Here is an 18,396-nt window from a genome sequence, read left to right as displayed (position 1 = left end):
AGGTTTTTAGGCAACGACTTCTGTCGTATGATATTCCTGGCTTAGTTGCTGGCCTGGGGCTTATCTCTGTATCACATTTCATCAAATTGCCGTTTTGTTATGTCTGTTGTTGATTTGCACTGTTGACAAATAACCATTCTCTCTCTCACACACACACACTCTCATTCTCTAATCCTATCCGTGATGTTCATTCCTGTTGGTTTTATACGCCATGGTCTGGTCAATAATGGTGTATAACAAATTACATTATTATTTACAATACTATTTCAGCACCATGAGAAAAATCAATCAAGTTCAATTATGATAATGCGGGTTGGTATTAGTAGCCTGGCGTACTGCTTGGTTTGGACTTGGAGACTTTGCTTTTGACTTGCAATCAAGATAGTTTTGAAGAATTAGTGCTTGTAACTTTGGAGCTCTGTGTGGGCGTTAGTACCAAAATCGGGTTTCTATGCATGCGGTGCTCAGTCCGGCGGTCTTGTTGCTGCCATAGTGCACTACGAAAGGTAGTTACATTTTTCCGTACGGAATGTAGTTTTTGAGTATAGATACGCGTTGTTTCTTGACTGATATTGACTTTACTGGGTGAAATGGCTTTTGTGTTGTGGCCGCAGGAGATACTATAGGTATTTGACATGTTAGTCCGTCGAAAGGCATACGCAACGCCGTATCTCAATTCGCCTATTCGATCCATTTTAACTTGGCTTCGCACTTCTACGTGCGCTTGTACTGGCGATCTACAGGTCGCTATTCATGAGAGGTGGACCAACTAGTCTGCGTTGTCACTCGAGTACAAGTGGAACACTGCATATTTCCGCTCCTTTTCCGATTCCCATGACATGTCATAACTGATTCAAGTGAAGTAGAGAATATAAGTCCTGATAGACACTCAAGTATGCAGTTTCAAAAAGTGGGGTTGGTCGAGAGTTCGCATACTTCAAGTGGGCTACTGCAAGGCAGAACGACTAATGACACTGCAAATATAGCTAGAACCTCACAGACATATACAGTTACCGTGATAGAGGGGCTATTTTACGCGTAATTTCTCTGACCTCGCTAACCAAGCAGTGTAATTATGTTGTTCACAGCTGACAAGACGATTGTGACGTCACCGAGAGAAGACGACTCGTCGGCTGTGTCGTCACTGTTGCGCGTCGTTCCTGAAATCGGCAGCAGCGGGTACGATAGCCATAACACGAGCCACGCTTCATCCTGCTCGCCCGCGGAGTTGGCGGCCAGGCCGCACGATCACGATAGAACTAGCACTGCGTCATCCAGCGATAGGTTAGTCGCTTGCTTTTTGCCGTATCTGCATTTCATCTGTACTGCTTTCGCTCGCTAGTAGGCTTAGTGCATGTGATTACTCGAAACGGTGTACAGCCCTTGTTCTCAGCAGAATATCCGATGGCGATGTTTCGCGGGCCGGTTTTCGTCGCTAACACCAATATATTATGTCTGGCATAAACCTCTTTGCTTACTGATTGCGGGATTCCTTCAGGTCTAGAAAAGACTATTCGTCGGTGGACGAGAAGTACGAATGGGACTCGGAATACGCGATGGAGACCGAGATCTTGGAAGCGTTGAAAAACTACGGAAACCACACCAAGACAGGATCGGCGTCGAAGGTAATTTAACCCTCTTTCTGCAGTCTGCCATGCATCAGGCTCTACGAAATTTCGATACTCAATGTCGCGTGTTCGTTATCAACCACGAATAAGTGGATGCTTCATCTTGAAATTCAAATCAATGCTCAAAACCGTTAATGGTTTATGTGATCGCATTTCGTGCAGGCTGATGGAGGCTCGGGTATATTAACGCTATAGCTGACCACAATCAACTTACACAAACTCAAAACCCGTTTTCATACATTTCCTCTACCGGTTTCAGGCATTTGTGAAGGAACTACAGAAGCTTGGCATTGACAAGGCACGCGACCTGGACCAAGAACAGCTGGCGGGTTTAGAGCAGGCCGCGAAAAGCCGCGACCAGCCGACATCGGACGGCGAGAGCGATCGGTCTGCCACAGTCGACACAAGCGACATGTACACCAAAGAAAGCATGGAAAGGAGGTTCGCGGGTTACTTGTAAACCTAGCAGGCGCCGTACATTTCTACTTAGAAATAGAAGTTTCCAAGACATTCCAGGAAATCGATATAGATGTAGAAAATGATCATTTGGAAACCCTAGTGCGTAGTTTCAAAAATCAAGTTTTGCCGAGGAGTCGTATACTTTTAAAAGTTAATCGGAGGTGTCCACTAAGAAATTGCGAGATGTATCTCCGCGGCTAAGTTGTAGTGACTAATGAGTAAATGACACTGCAAAACCGTACAATATTCGGTAATACATTCAGTTGTGATGGTAGAATATGAATGGTCACACTCACAAAAGTACGGAGTCAGTAGATTTCGTTGAAGGGTTGCATAACTGGAGTAGGTGATCAGTCGGGCGATTTATTTTTGATAATGTCAAAACACGCCAAAATTTTGTCAAAATTGTAGCGTTAGGTCGAAAAAATGTCAAAATTGTTCACAAAGTCAAATTTTCTTTGCAACCTGCATTTCGTTTCTATCGTGGACGTTTGCTCTGTATTTTACATCTTATAGCCTATTTTATAGGCCTACCGTTGTAGGCCGGCCGTTGTCTGCTCATTGTGAATGATAAACGGCCAAATGAAAGAAATAGGTTGACATGGTGATTGGTGTTCTCCATTCGTGACAACCTATTTGGTAAGGCCAGACACTTTCTACCCGAGAATGTAGGGAGTCTCTTTCGTTGTACTACAACAAATTTTAAGTATTTTTATCATAATGCGTGATGTGACTACTGGAATCCCTCATATGTCCAGATTTCGTTGAAATGAAGCTTTTTCAAGTAAAAATTTATCAGTTTTCAACGCGAAAAGTTTTTTCCAGTATAAACTACTTCGTAAGGACAGACAGTTCCAACCAGAAATGAAGATAAATAGTACAATTCTAATAGTATCTTCGAAAACGCCTAATTCACATACATGAGGGCAAAATTTTGTCAAAATTAAGTTTTTTAAGGTGAAAGAATGTCAAAATTTTCAATTATGTGAAAATTTTCCGGTTTTTAAGTCATAAAAATTCGCCATAGTGATCAGATATCGCGACTAACTTAAAATGGTCAATTACACCGTTACTTTTCGAGCAGAAGTAGAACTAGTTAAAAAATATACCTGCTTGGGTAGCAGTTCAAAAAGTTTAAGTACTTCGTTACTGACCAAATCGAAAAAAAACGGTATCAAGAGCGTGTCTTCATATCCAGGTGCGCGGTGCTGAAGAAGGAGTTTCAGCGTTATCAAATGGAGCAGAGCCGCGCCTCCAATCAGGAGGCGAGGATGGCTGCGAATTCCGCCAACGTCTGATGCAAGTCTGTTCGCAATCTCCACTGTGCTTTCGTATTCTCTTCATCATACGCGTTCGTTTTGAAATAAAATTTCTTTCCTTACGGACTTGCGTTGATGTGGCTTCTCTGAGACAGTATGATGTATATATAGGCTTCGGGTCTATCTGACAGATGGGCGAAGTTCAAATATGAACCGTCCATGCTACCACAAAGAAGAGATGAAAGATCTCCACCGCATTGAATATAATGTGGTATTAGTCTTGCATGCATATTTAATTGCATTTTGTTACAATGATGTGTGTTGACCACGACTTCACAGATGTCATTTTCACTAACGTACTTAGCTTTGTAGGCCTACTATACATGTTTGCTATGCTGCGATAATACCAATCAAGGTATCAATACTTCTGCAGGGAAAATGAAGGGGTTGTAACCAAGTCACAAGGTTCCTAGTTACAAGTCAGTCAGTATAGAGCAGGGGTGTCAAACTCATATTGCCTCGCGGGCCGGATTCAAACCTTCAAATCGCTCGCGGGCCGAACAGTCAACAGTTTCCCAAATGTTACATCATGCCTTCGTTTATCACTTGAATACTTTATTATCAAGCCTATATGCATAATCCAGTGGTCGGGAACCTATGGCTCGCGAGCCATATATGGCTCTTTTGGGTGAAAGATATGGCTCTTTGAGAAATTTTTAATTTTGGACCTAATTTATCAATATTGCTGCAACTTCTTCGTAAATGTTCATGACAACGAGAATAATTATTCTCGTGTCACCATAAATATGTCTTTGAGGGGTCAAGGCAGTAAGGTGTTCAGAGTTAGGGGCTCGTACCGCCCACTTTTCAAAATTCTCAAATTTAAGTTGCTGTCGCATTGGCGACTAACACCACTCGCGAATTCGATCTACCCACCATCGCGCGCCTAGAAATCTAGGATTGCACGATACCTTGATTGACGAAAGGGAATAGCAGATATGGCGACAGTTGTGGGACAATGCCGTTTTCAAATACACATTGTCTTTCTCATCCACACTAAGAAATAAAATGCCATGGAAGTGACATTCACTATTACAAATTCAAATTGAAAATAACGCCATATAGCTATCCAGTTTCTTGATTGGTTAGCAGCTTTCTGGCACCGCCATAAAAATTTAGGTGTGTAACGCAACGTCACGTTACGCCGAATATTTTAAAAGTCGATCAATACTTAGATTTTTAGAATCAGCGCGACAATTACATTTTATTAATATTAGTGGTTATAAATTCTAAGTTATTTACGATGAGTTGCGCTGTCACAGGTGAGGCTTGGCCCGTCTGTGCCTCATCTGAGCCAAACCTCTACTTTCACTCTTTGTTTTAAAAAAATAAATATAAGAATTCCGTGATTTTGGGAATAATATTGTTCAAAATCTAGTCATTAATAAAGATACCCATAACCATTGAAGGGATCTCAATTTTCCTTCACACATCCCTGACGACGTCTGAGGTACTGCCCCACTTTCCTCCCCTAATCCCACGTCACTGACGTATCACAGGGTGGGTATGTATGTATGTATATGTACTGTGTAGTGACCGTGTTTGGCTCCACCTACGCATGTGGACAGAAACATATGGCATGGCGCACACCAAGAAACTCGTATATTAGTGTTAACAATACGTCACGGATGTTCCATTGTGACGTAACAGTTGATTGGCATGTATGGCTCTTTGGGAGTTACAATTGTAAATATTGGGCTAATATGGCTCTTCGGTCGAAAAAGGCTCCCGACCACCGCATTAGACCGTGGATCATCGAGTTTCTATTCTAGTAACACCTTATTCGCGAGCAATGCAATTGAAAAACTACGATGATTGGCCGGTTTAATACAGTTTTGAACTCTCAAACTGTGGCGCTAACAACGATATAAGTTCACATATTGCTATCCTCAGTTTTAGTCGTAATCAAGCGTCGGCCCTGCGCATGCTGTGCGAGGAATGTAAGAGACTTAACTGTAAACGCGGACGTTGGAATTAGGTTAATTATTATTATTAAATCGCGGTAAAAGTTTCTCTGGAGACGGAGCACCGTTTGAGTCCGAATTAATACTGCAGTGCGACCACAGATATTTGAATTATATGTGTACCCGCAGCTCCATACAACCTGCGTATAACGGATCCGCACTGGCGTTATCGCTTCTGCGAATAACTACTTTTTGGTCCATTTTCCATTGATCTCTGTACTGACTGTGCACATTTCGCTTTCTCGAAATTGGGTTTCAATGTCACCGACTCGTTCCTAATGGTGACTGAGGGAAACTGCAACCGCCTATGAACATTGAACATACTCCATATTTACTGTCTCGCGGGAATATTTACAGGAAGTATTTCCTACGGAGAATTCTCACCATTTTTACAGACAATGCTGGATAATTCAAGCATTTTTCAATCTACCCAGGATTGCTTTGCAGGCCGAATGAAATCGTCTGACGGGCCGGATGCGGCCCGCGACCGTATGTTTGACACATCTGCAGTAGAGGGTCGAGTCCGACTCATAGCGTTGCGACTCGAAACCAAGTCATTATGTTCACTGTTCAGTTTCAGTTCAATCCGGTTCAACCGACTTTTTATACAACTCTTCTCGGGTGATATAGAATGAATGGCTCGCATTCATAATACACTCGTTTTCCTCATTCTTAACAGTTTCTGGGCCTATTTTCCATGTACAAGGACTGATAGAAGAAATACCAATAATGTGCTAACTTTGCTATTCTTCGAAGTTACAATGAAATGTCTGTCTTGGCAGTCCTAGTCACGAGTAGGGCTGGGCACAATAATTCTAGTACTCGAATCTGAATCGAGTATTAATTTTAATGATTCTAGTCGAGTAGTAAAATATGATTTTTTCGAGTGCTGAAATTTTACGCTCCTCGCAACTGAAAGTTAATTTACTGACGACAATTACAGCTTTGATACTATTTTCCACTGAGGAAGCCTTGAAACCTTGTTTGGCCGTGTCGCAGAATACGAGACAAAGCTACGAAGCTACGAACGTAACTGGAAATAACACATTTCTGAAGTCATGATCATCCCACAACATTGTCAAGAAGTGCAATGAAATCGGGACGGTCGAAAAATACCCAAGTAAGTTAATGTGACGGATAACAGGCTGCGTAATATTCTTTGTCATGGTGGCATAAAAGGTACATATTTGAAAATTGATATAGTACATTCTGTTGTGACGATAATGTTAAACTCGAATGCTAGACTCGACTTGATGCGTAATACATGATTCAGAATCGAATCACTCAGGTACTCGATTTTGCCCAGCCCTATAGTCTCGAGCAGGGATATCTAGAAACTAGATATCCCTGGTCTCGAGTCATATGACTTGGTTCGAGTCATACACAATGACTCGAGTACAAGTCGAGTCAATCAAAAAATTGACTCTAGTCGAGTCATTTTACGCATTTAGGCTATTAGAGCTTTCTGAATTTTTGAAAAGTGTCCTCTTATTGGGAATTCAAAAATATGGTAATGCTAGCTGAAAAGGGTCGAAAAGCGATAGTCTAGGGGTGTACACTGTACAGTCTGCGGGTGGCAGATATTGGACATAGGCCTAAGCATTTCGACGCATGTCATCTCCGCGCCAGGACAAACCAAGCCATAAAGTTTCGGTCGCTATGCGCGCTTCCAGAAAGACCATCGGCGATAAAATATTGATACAAAAGGGCGAAACCTTCGATATTGATATAGCCATGGTACAGAAATTGCCGTCGCCGAATAGTCCGCTCTTTGCAATTACAAACATGACCTGCAGAAGAAATGCTAATTTGGAATCCCATGCGTCCCACCAAAGTAGTTTTTCATTGGGTTTGGTGTGTTTGAGCGATTCCTGTATTTTTGAGTAGCGACAATCGTTACCAGAGGTCACGGAATAACAGCATAGTTCAACAATGTAACGGAACTGCCCGTAGCTAACCCGCGAACCATCACGAGAAACTCATGAATAGTCTTAACCGTGTGACATGATCAATGATACTTGCGTAAGATTACCGCATCCGTAGCTCAACTGCTAAATAGGATCACTTATATGCAAGCACCAATACTGTATTGAATGACCAAATCCAGCATTCGCATGTCTGTGAAATGTATGAAACGATTAAATGGAAGGGTAACGATGACATTGCCCGCTGAAGGATGGGGCGTCTCGATAAAGAATGAGCAACACATAAGCTGCGTTGATTACTCAACCTGGGCTTCATTTATTTATTTTCATTTGATTCATTTTTTGGGTGGGAATGATCCTTGAAATCATGAAATATTATCGATCACATTCATTCATTGGTATTGAAAACTTTTCACGGGTAATATATAAACGCACATTATACACTGATTTTGTAACAAAAATTCCTCAATCAAGATTTTGGTGCGTAGTAGCTAAAGCTCATTGATATAACCAATTACGTATTGCGGATCAGTCTATTAATTCCATTGGACTCGTCAAATCCCTCCAATTATTTTCTGGCTACGCCCTTGATGATGGCCAGGGTTACAGCCAAAAATTATGAGTGGCCTGAACGTGAAATTTCGCATGAAACAGGTCAACTATCTCGCCACTTGTCCAGTCCTAATAAAGGCCTCATTGCCATCTGGTAACTTAGGTGATGACTATAAAAGATCGTCAACTCTCGAATGATCCGCGCAATCATTTGTACATCGCATGCGGCCCTTTGGCCAAGAAGGCTGAGGGCACCTGGTCTAGATTATTCCAAAGTAATACGACATCATCCTGATAATCATCAGAGCTACTAAACAACTGGTTTTGCTTGAGTGGAAGTCATAGTAGTCTTAAATGACAAACCGAGACCAGAGTAATTAGTGAAGTACTTGAGTACTCCAAAAATTTGAAGTACTTTGTTACTGACCACTTCTGAAAGTAATCCTGTGAATGCTTACCCAATTATAATTGTATAGTTGTATACAAGTAGAAGTAGTGATTTTCAATGAATAACGAAACTACTTCAAGTAAAAATAGAAAACAAAAGGTCTATGAAATACTCAAGTAAGGAGTTTGAGGAAGTAGACTAAGACGAGAAATCGCAGATTTAATTCGGTAGAAGCTACGGTTAACATATTGCAACCTGCATTTTCGTGACTGAAGCAGCAAGGTGAAGATAAACGCAACGGAAAAGCGGTATGAAATGGAAGATTCGAATAGTTACCGTCATACAAGATCTGCAAATCGCCCTTCATGTCAATTTCACCATTGTTGTTAGGTACGACTTTAAAGTTAGAGTTATCCCAGGTAGATTCATAATATCGGGATTTAAATTAATGTAATTCTGCTCGTACAATATCAGGGTTTGTTTCATTCATCAAAATCAATGGGACAATAATGCATTTAGTTTATTTAAAAGCGCGTGTACGGCAAGCGGAAGATGGATTATTTAAAATATGAACACTTAACAGCTAAACTTTTGTCAAGTCAACACACGGGAAGGTGTTACTTTGGAACATTACAAACGACAAGTCTACAAGTCAAGCTACAAGTCAGTAGTTCTTAAAATTTTTAGACTGCGACCCAAATCTGACTTTTAAGGACATCTCGCGACCCAAGCATCAAAAAAATCGCATTTTTAAAAATAGCTATATGCTACGTTTTTTCGGCATGTCTGACATAGATAACGCCCAGTTTTACATAGCGTAACTCTGTGAAACATTTCTGACGCATTCGATTTCAGGTGGGGTGCAATATCTTCCTCTGGGGTGGCATTTGTACTGCATTTGTACTACTGTCTACCAGTGGCGGCTCGTGACAATATCGGGTGGTGGGGCAAGGGCTGCAAGCGACTTTTTATCAACATGACGTCACAATGGAGTTTTCCAACGTAAACAAGTAACTTATTGGTACGAACTACGGTAACACGAACTTCCCGACAACAGTGATGTAACGTATGTGCCGCGAGAGGTCTGCCGGTGAGCTGTGACTTGAAGTGTGGTAACTGCGTAAACGGCGTACGGAACAAAGATTTCTCACGGCTCATGTTCGAACTATACCTGACTTGACTAATTATCTGCAGAAATGGAAATGACTATTGGGCTCGAAAGTCACGTGACTTTTCAGCATAGCAACCACCGTCTGGGGCCAAGCGCGTTTCTGGTATCATCTTCTCTGCGACAAAATGCATTTGTATGTCGCAATTTCTGCTACTGCGCTGGTCTCTGCTGTCACATTGTGTGTTTGTGTTACAGGATTGATTTTTTTTTCGTGCAGATAGATGACAATGTATAATATTCAATTAACATGATGGAGTATAGAGCAGTTTAAGATAGCCTATGTCAAACAAGTAATTCCAAGGTTTAGTACCTTCATCTGGACCTACCAACTATTCATTGTATGGCTGCAGCATTATTATGCTTCAAGTGTATACTTATCGACACGGAGACAGTGATCAGTCAACATCGGAGATTAGTAATATTGTAACATTACCGTACTGTGTCAAATTTGATTCCAGATGGATTTGGTTAAGCTACTTTTACGATTTGCGAGTTCTTCAAAAATAATCCGAATCTGGTCAGAAGAAGTCAAAATGATTTAGACAACGACCATCCAATATCCGCAACGTATGGTGGTGATGGCAGAGAATTGGGAAATATTCAGTTCAGCCATGAGTAGAATGAAAGTTTATGACGTAGAGGTTGGTAACTGCAAAATTACCTGAAAGATTGGGGAAGCGTTGCAATTGAGTTCGAATCCCACTTGACGCAAGTGGGTCGGAGGCTTATCTGGACTCCCCACTGCTTACCTAACTACATGAGCAGCGTCATGTAATCAAGCCCAGATGGCTAAGTACAGCCGATGAGGCTCGGAAATCGGCACCACTGATGAGGACGTATGGAAGCCAGCAAGAGAAGAAAGATGGTGAACGAATGGGTGACAGGAACTCAGAAAAAGCTTATCAAAAAGCAAAGAGACCTTTGAACTTTAAAGCATTTATGCTGTGGTGCAATCAGACGATCATCATCATTGGTTTATTAGCATCAGTTCAATACACCACAAAATGCAATACAATGAAAAGGCAGGAAGATGTCGAAGCGACTTGGAGTAGTCTATGGAATCAAACACCCATCTTGGCCTAGGCGATGTAAAGAGGAGGCATGCACAGATTGCACACTGAATGAAAGTAGAAGAAGATAGTATTTCCACCTTTTCAGAGTACTACGTAATATTGCATACTTGCCATGGGAGTGTTATATTTTTGAAAGTAGTTTTGGGACATGTTTGCGGCACTTTTGTGATGTGTGTAGATAGATATCAAGTGTCCCTATTCTACCAAATCAAGATCATTAATAGACTTGAGCGTTTAGAAGAAAGTCTTCAATTTGAAATGAGTCGGTGATACTATAGTACTTGCCCAGCATCACAAGTACTTTGACAAGTGCAGGGCAGCTTGTGCATTGCATACTCAAAACTTATGCCATTTATTCGTTTTGGACCCGACGATACCCTAAGATTCTGAATAGAAGAACTACCTAATTCTGATATAATAATATTTCCACAACAATACTTTCTTAATCTTGCATGCTCTCGCTTGATTTTACAAAATTCTAAGAGTGCTCTAAGAGTGCTGACGAAATCAATAACTGGCCAATAAATTCGACAAATTCACAACTTGAGAATGTATTTCCTTTGTACCGAGAATGAAACAAATAGAATGTAGGTATTGGTCACAGATTAGGTATTCCTGATTAATGTTGCCAACTTGCCATAAACGGATGCAGTTTTGACTTAAGCTATACACTGCTACTGTGGAGGTAGTCTTAACTGACGACTCACTTAAACACACAGAGTTTGCTTGAAAATGGGCAGGCATAAGCAATACAATTGAGAGGACTGTGTTGGTATATCGAAATTGACGTAAACGAGAATAACAGCAAGCAGTGTAACTGTGAGTACTCCATGGCAATCTGTAGTTATTGCGTTGCTGCATCGCGCCGACGTGAGTAACTTCCATTGACAAGTCAAGATCCTGAACGGCGTCTGTGTAAATTTAGGATGCTCTGACCCTGGCACTGAGAACGACGGTAAGGGATACAAGTGTTGTTGGGTCCGTATGGTTACGAGGCTGGTCTCACACAAATGACCTACTGGTGGCGCTGATGTACCGTATGTCGACAACAATGTCAGTTCCTTCCCAGCGTTTTGGCTGGATTTCTACCAAGTTCAGGTCCCGACTTTTATGGCCGGTAGCGTCTTGAAGTGTTCTCTCCACCTCCCTACGGTGACGTCATTCCATTCCACAGTTGAGCTGCATTTTCTCACGGTTCAAAGGGGTAAATAGTGTGCTTCTCGTTCTTGCGATGAAGGAGATGGTGTCTTCTGGAGAGCAGTTTTTGGCAGAGATACCAATTGCATCATACAAGATGCCCCGGATATGGTTTACGCATAGCGAACAGTGCAACTTCACTAGCACAACAATCAGGTACAGATTAGTGAGGCTAGCATCAATGTTTGCATTGATTTGTTAAACAGCTAAAAGTATCTATAAAGAGAATAAAATGGTTATGAATTAGCCTACACTCTGATTTTTCTTCAAGAAATTTGTGTAAATTTTGTATAGGGCAATGCAAAAGCTACTGAAGGTAGAAAATTTTAAATTTGGCTCATCTAGCCAAATTTGCTATACATATTTTTGAAAACTCAACCATTTCATGGCATAGCCAGTAAAATTTTATAAAACTATTTTATTTTTTCAATAAATTCAATTTTTCTGTAAAATCTGATAGCTTCTGCATGTTGGAATTGAGCCAAATCTAGTGTGCAACCTTTTTTCAAGCCAACCTAACAATTTTGTTCATGAGACAGTGAAATTTGGAAAAAAAGTTGTTTTTGAACAACACTGATGTATAGAAACTTGACCAAAATTTAGAAAAAACATTGGCAACAGTGCCAGTACTAAATTATACGAAGTAGTGTCATGAGTAAGAGCAAGACCTATATGGTCTTCCATTAAAATAATATTTACATTCCAGTTAGAATGATACCAAATCGTAAATCGCGGCATCATCACAAAAACCAAGTTGAAAGTACGGTACTCTTGTCCTTGTCCGGCAATAGCAGTCTTCTCAGCACTATCCTAGAAACAATCAATAACTTCCTTCTGATTGGCATGGTTAAACTTAAATTTGGCTGACCGAAATTCTTGATTATCTTTTTCGATAAATGGCACAGATATCTTAATAGCTAACCGATGCCTGCAGTTGATGCATCTATTCTTAGGCCAATTTCACTATATAAACACTTTAATAAAAGTCTAATAATTGTGGGTTATCTTAAATCATTTGCTATTGAAGCTGACTCGATTACGCTGTCTTGGGGCACACAAAATACCGGTGTGACATTTGATACCACCAAACAAACAAGTCAACATAGATCAAATGTTAATTATATTTATCATTCCCACTAGCTTTATTAATTTCAGTCACTTTCCTGTCGTTTTCTGGCAATTCAGAAGTCGATGGAAAGACTACTCCGAATTGTTTTCTCATCCATTATAACAAATTGGCACGTTATACCCTGGCATTTTGCGCGGCTGCAAAACAACATAAACCTACCTAGTTAGTGTCTAAAAGTCCTGAAACTAGCTAATAAGTCATAGAAGATAACATAAAACCCAGAACTGTACTTCAAACAACCTCACTGGGTCAGAAAATACGATTTGAAAACAGACCAATATCGCAAATTAACACAGGGAGCGGCTATCTAAGATAGTTGTTTGGCCCCAGCGAACCACAAGTCACGTGACTTTCGAGCCCAATAACTCGAGAGATTGCGTAAGCCTAGCTGGAAAGGTCAACGAGTTCGGACACATACGCAATTGTTATCTCATAGATTGGACAATGTCATATTGAATCCAAAACATAATTCTGAAGAACTACGGATAGCAGCCTCGGAAATTCGGTCCCGATACAGCATAGGAGATATTTTGGCCTTGATGCTGGACACTGTCACACGACACATACGGCTTACGGTCTATATGTCTGCTGCAAAATCGCCTTTGGAAAATATATTACCGAATAAATACGTGGATGAAAGCCGAAAACTTGGTACACTGTTACATGAAATCAACGAGAAGTAGCCTCATGACCGTTTTCGGTATGGTACACTGTCAAAATTAATACAAACAGACCAACACCGAATTTTGCGTAAAATTTACTGAGGAATAGGCTTATCATTGATCAAGCGATCAGCTGTTAGCCGCCATCGAAAACGAAACAGCTATCGCGCTTGACAGGGGTTGTAATTGTAAGCAAATGGCCTGAAGGCCACAATTTCACGGTCAAAATTGACATTGGAGAATATAAAATAAAAGTAAATATTTGAATGCAAACCGAGGATGTTAGTAAACTGTTTCATGATATCATCATCTCATCACTTATCTCAGTATGGAACACAGTTAGCGTTAACACAGATACGCCGACTTTTGCGTGAAATCCGCAATGCGTTAGGTAGGCTAAGTGTCAGATCAGCGCACATCTTTAACATACTCGACCTTGATAACGAAATTGCTGCCCTAATCATTGAGTGCCAACCTTGAGACTTGGCACAGCGTTCGATACTAAAATCAAGACATACCATACAAAAGCTCATGACGGATCTAGGTAAGGAGCATCGTTAAAATCAATGGAGACCAATACCGGCTTTGCGTAAAATATGTTTGCGATAAATGACGAGTCAGCTCTCACTCGACTTAGGAAACTAAATTACCACTAACACAGTACAGTGACAAACTTGAAACTTGGTACCGCGTTGAATACTAACATTAAGACTTACCGTACCAAATGTCATGACCGATCTCGGTATGGACCATCGTCAAAATCAATGGATACCAATACCGGCTTTTGAGTAAAATCTGTTTGCGATACATGACGAATCAGCACACACTCAACTTCGGAAACGGAATTACTACCCTAAACTTTAAGTAGAAACCCTGAAACTTGGGACAATGTTAAATACCACCATCACGACATGACATACCAAGTTTCAAGAATTATCATGGTGTGAAACACCATCAAAATCGACCTATACCAGCAAAGGTCGACTAAACGCATATGACGGTAACCGAGTTCAGATGTAGATACGATTGTTACATCACACCTTAAGGGCGAGCAGGCTATGTTGCCCCGGTTGCTCGGTCATTTTATGAATAGGAGAGAGTAAATCACTGTTTCTTTATTGTGCGCAGCTTTGAGAGAATAGACAGTGAAAGCTTGTTATGAGCGCTACCGGGGCATGCCCCGGCTAGGCATTTGCAAAGCGAAAACACGGAAGTGAATTCGATTTTCGCAGAGACTTCGCTATATATATGGGCATTTACAAGCGAAAGGACAAGAAGAATACGATTTTTGCTGTGATTTCGGTATATATAGATTGCTGTGCGTCTATAAATGGTAAAGAACTGTTATTGAACAGAATTTTAGGTGGGGCAATGCCCCAGTTGCCCTATAGGACGAGCCGCCACTGCTGTCTACTCAGATTGTAAGGACAAGGCTATTCGGTGCCGTCCATTTCGACGACCATACATATCAATATCGTAGGTTTTGGTCAATCATCGACGGTCAAGGGGAAGCGAGTGGCGCAGTTGATTAAACACTGCAGCCACGACACCAATGGTTGGTGGTTCGAGTCTCGGCTCTGCCATATTTCTATGCGTCGGAGGGTTGTCTGGGCTCCTCATCGCCGAACCCGCTGTAAATACAGCGCATTGAAAATCTCAGAGGAAGAGAGAGCCGAACTCCTGAAAAATGGCAGCAAATGTGTACTGAAATATGCGTATGTGTATGAAATTTACTGTGCGGGCGCATATAACCAAGTTGTTGGAAGCGCCAATTATGAGTGTAAATAAAACAAAAAAAAAACTCAGTTTCAAGAGGCATGCCATGAATGAGCATTCTCAAATCCATTTTTATTATTCTGATAGTCGGACATCGCCTGGAATATCTCTTCTTGCGTGTTCATAACAAACGGACCGCGTTGAACAACCGGTTCATTCAATGGTTCCCCGGCAACAAGAACAAAATGACATTCTTCTGAGCTTTTATTTGCCAGGGAGACGATATTACCGTCCGTTAATATCGCAGTGTGATGAGGCAATACCTCTTTGCCACCGATATCCACAACTCCCGATAATGTGTAGACAAATCCCGTCCAACCTTTCGGTACATCCTGATCGTGCGTCGCTCCTGGTGCCATTTTAATATCCAAGTACATCGTTGGGGTGCGTGTGTATACTTTTGATTTGACTCCCATCGATTCTCCAGATATTACAGCAATCGTCACTCCGTCTTTACTCGGCTTTGGTATATCACTTGCGACCAGTTCTTGATACGCCGGCTCGCACATTTTCAGGTCTTTCTTCAGATTCACCCACAGCTGTAACCCGTGACTTTCCCCGTCGTTTTCTTCAGCAGGCATTTCGCAATGAACGATTCCTCGCCCCGCCGTCATCCATTGTAAGTCGCCAGGTCCAATGGTGCCTTTATGGCCGCAGGAATCTTGATGAGTGGATTTTCCATGTAGCATGTAAGTAACGGTTTCAAATCCACGGTGAGGGTGATCAGGAAAACCAGCAGGTTTTCTCACTCTGAATTCATCTAGAAGCAGAAATGGATCCAACGATCTGAGTTTGGCTCCGCCAACGCTGCGTCTCACTCTCGCTCCAACGCCTTCTTCTTGTTCAACACTCAAAATAATTTTTAGGACGGTTCTTTGCATCGTTTCGCACTTATATATGTGTCGTCACTACACTCTGGTAAAACAAGACACGGAGTGACACAACTGGTCCTTTGCAATACATCACCGATGATCATACCGTGTCAAGAAAGTTGGGGGTATAGTCAGAGTTTGTGCGCAAGCTTAAAATGTGCAGATTCATCGTCTAAATGAATGGGCATGTAAGTGAAAACTCGTAAGCTATCACGGACGATAATGGACGATAAACATCATGTGACTACAAAATGATACATGAAAACTGCTCTCATGAAAATCTTCGATATCTATAAGTATGTCCATTATTATCACCGTATTTGTTATTAATATGGGGTTGCCATCTTGCCAATTGATATAGGCAGAGGCAGGTACATACGGACGTGACATGAATTATACAGAGCAAGATATAGTATGTAGGGATCTCTGGGGGCATAGGGCTCTGGCACTTATTTTATTGCACCATAATACACTTTCGGTAAACAAGATAAGACAAACCGGCATTAGCAAATGGAATTGCAGCCTCAAGTTCCACTCGCCGACTCAGTCATAACCATTAACCACCCACACTTAAAAATCAGGCTGTAGCTGTATATAAATATGCCTACATTGACCAATTATACTAAATATAGTAGTTATCATTTCATACTAGTTTTATGAAATTAACACATAGTAGATAAACAGTCGGATATTTGAGTTGATATACAATAGTATATATAGTTATGGCTTGTACCGGCAGCTGTTCAGTTCAAACCAGACATACGAGATACGGCTACAATATCTTATCGCTGATTGGGCGATGAGCCGATGACATATTGATCTCGCCTTCCCTCACATGCCACCTCAGAAAGTCGCTTGCCTTTTACATTCTCTGCTTTACTTTTCATTCAGTGTGCATGTCTTTTCTTTACATCGCCTGGCTAGGCCAAGGTGGGTGTCTGATTTTAAAGACTACTCCCCAAGTCGTTTCGACACCTTCCTATCTTTTCATTGTATCGCAGTTTTGTGGTGATTTGAAATGATGAAAATATTAATATACTGATACTGCGACCTCCCCATTGACTTCACATGACGCGTCTCTCCAGTATGGTGGTGTATATAGTAAATATGTGGTGCTTCGGAATAGCCTTAGTCATGCTTGCGACGGCAAATGGTCTGCCCATGATTTATTACAGATCTGTACAAAATCTACATATACTCCGCAAGTCACAATGACAAAGCGTAACAGAGGAGCAAATACCAATAATTCAGGATATTTCGCCTATCAAGTCACGCGGTCTTGTTATTGGCAAGTGGTCACGGTCAGTGCTCACTGCTCATGCTCACACTAGTCTGATAAGCAAGGACTCAAGTAGTGCAAGTAGGTAAGAGATGCTTGAGCGCTCCCGAAAAGTAGCAGTTCTTCGTTACTGATTGCCCCTGCTATTCACGATCATTCCAATGCTCCAATCATGTGATCATCCACTTTTTATCCGTTTCGTGCGCATAATTTCTCTGACCTTGCTAACCAAGCAGTATGTTGTTGTTCACAGCAGGCAAGACGCTTGTGACGCCACCAAGAGACGACGACTCGTCGGCTGTGTCGTCACTGTTGCGGGCGCCGCGCGTAGTCCCTGATATCGGCAGCCGCGGGTACGATAGCCATAACACGAGGCACGCTTCATCCTGCTCGCCTGCGTAGTTGGCGTCCTTGCCGCACGATCACGATAGTACTAGCACTGCGTCATCCAGCGATAGGTTAGTCGCTTGCTAGTTGCTTTGTGTGCTGTCGCATTTCATTTGTACTGCTTTCAGTCGCTAGTACTGATGCCATTATACGCCCAATTAGGCTACATGATAATAACTATAATTCAACGGGAATTATAATATCGATGATTTTACCAAAATGGAAGCCTTGACACCTCTAAAGGTTTTATGTAGTATCGCAGCATCCAAAACGTGTAGTACGGAAGTACGCATGTTAGCGGAAATGACACTTCTGTTAAATTGTGATTTAAAAATATTCTCAAATAATCTTTAATGCGACGAAGAACAAGATCATTCTCTTTGTGGTCGCCAAAAAGTACATGTTTGAACTTTCCACGTAAGTTATCATCCATTTTCTTACTCACTTCGATTTCGCCCAACCATAGTCGCTATAGTAGCCTTAGTGCATGTGTAATGTACACAGTGCTATGATGTGGTTATAGTGGTGTGGTTAATGTTGAGCTTAACACGAGCTCGAAATGGCACTTTCAGTACGCGATGGAGACAGATATCTTGGAAGCGTTGAAAAATTACG

General features: G+C 41.4%; 1 protein-coding gene and 2 pseudogenes across 2 annotated transcripts in view; 2 read left to right on the top strand and 1 right to left on the bottom strand.

Annotated features, from left to right (window-relative positions):
- LOC145445007 (uncharacterized) overlaps positions 1–3,468 on the top strand; it is a 125,210-nt gene extending 121,742 nt beyond the window's left edge. For both annotated transcript variants that reach the window (XM_080323093.1, XM_080323094.1), the window contains 4 exons: positions 1,089–1,284; positions 1,499–1,625; positions 1,888–2,069; positions 3,286–3,468. In XM_080323093.1, coding sequence (XP_080179219.1) covers positions 1,089–1,284; positions 1,499–1,625; positions 1,888–2,069; positions 3,286–3,385 — 605 coding nt within the window. In that variant the 3' untranslated portion in view covers positions 3,386–3,468. The remainder of the gene's footprint in view (positions 1–1,088; positions 1,285–1,498; positions 1,626–1,887; positions 2,070–3,285) is intronic.
- The window catches only part of LOC145445025 (enoyl-CoA delta isomerase 1, mitochondrial pseudogene), a 288,929-nt pseudogene that overhangs the window by 232,968 nt on the left and 37,565 nt on the right, over positions 1–18,396 (top strand).
- Positions 14,876–17,162, bottom strand: LOC145444968 (pirin pseudogene; annotated as a pseudogene).

The sequence above is a fragment of the Botryllus schlosseri genome, chromosome 8 (assembly GCF_051294905.1).
Source record: "Botryllus schlosseri isolate E-star chromosome 8, Bs_hap1, whole genome shotgun sequence".
Classification (NCBI taxonomy): Eukaryota; Metazoa; Chordata; class Ascidiacea; order Stolidobranchia; family Styelidae; genus Botryllus; species Botryllus schlosseri.
This window is presented reverse-complemented; position numbering and strand designations above follow the sequence as displayed.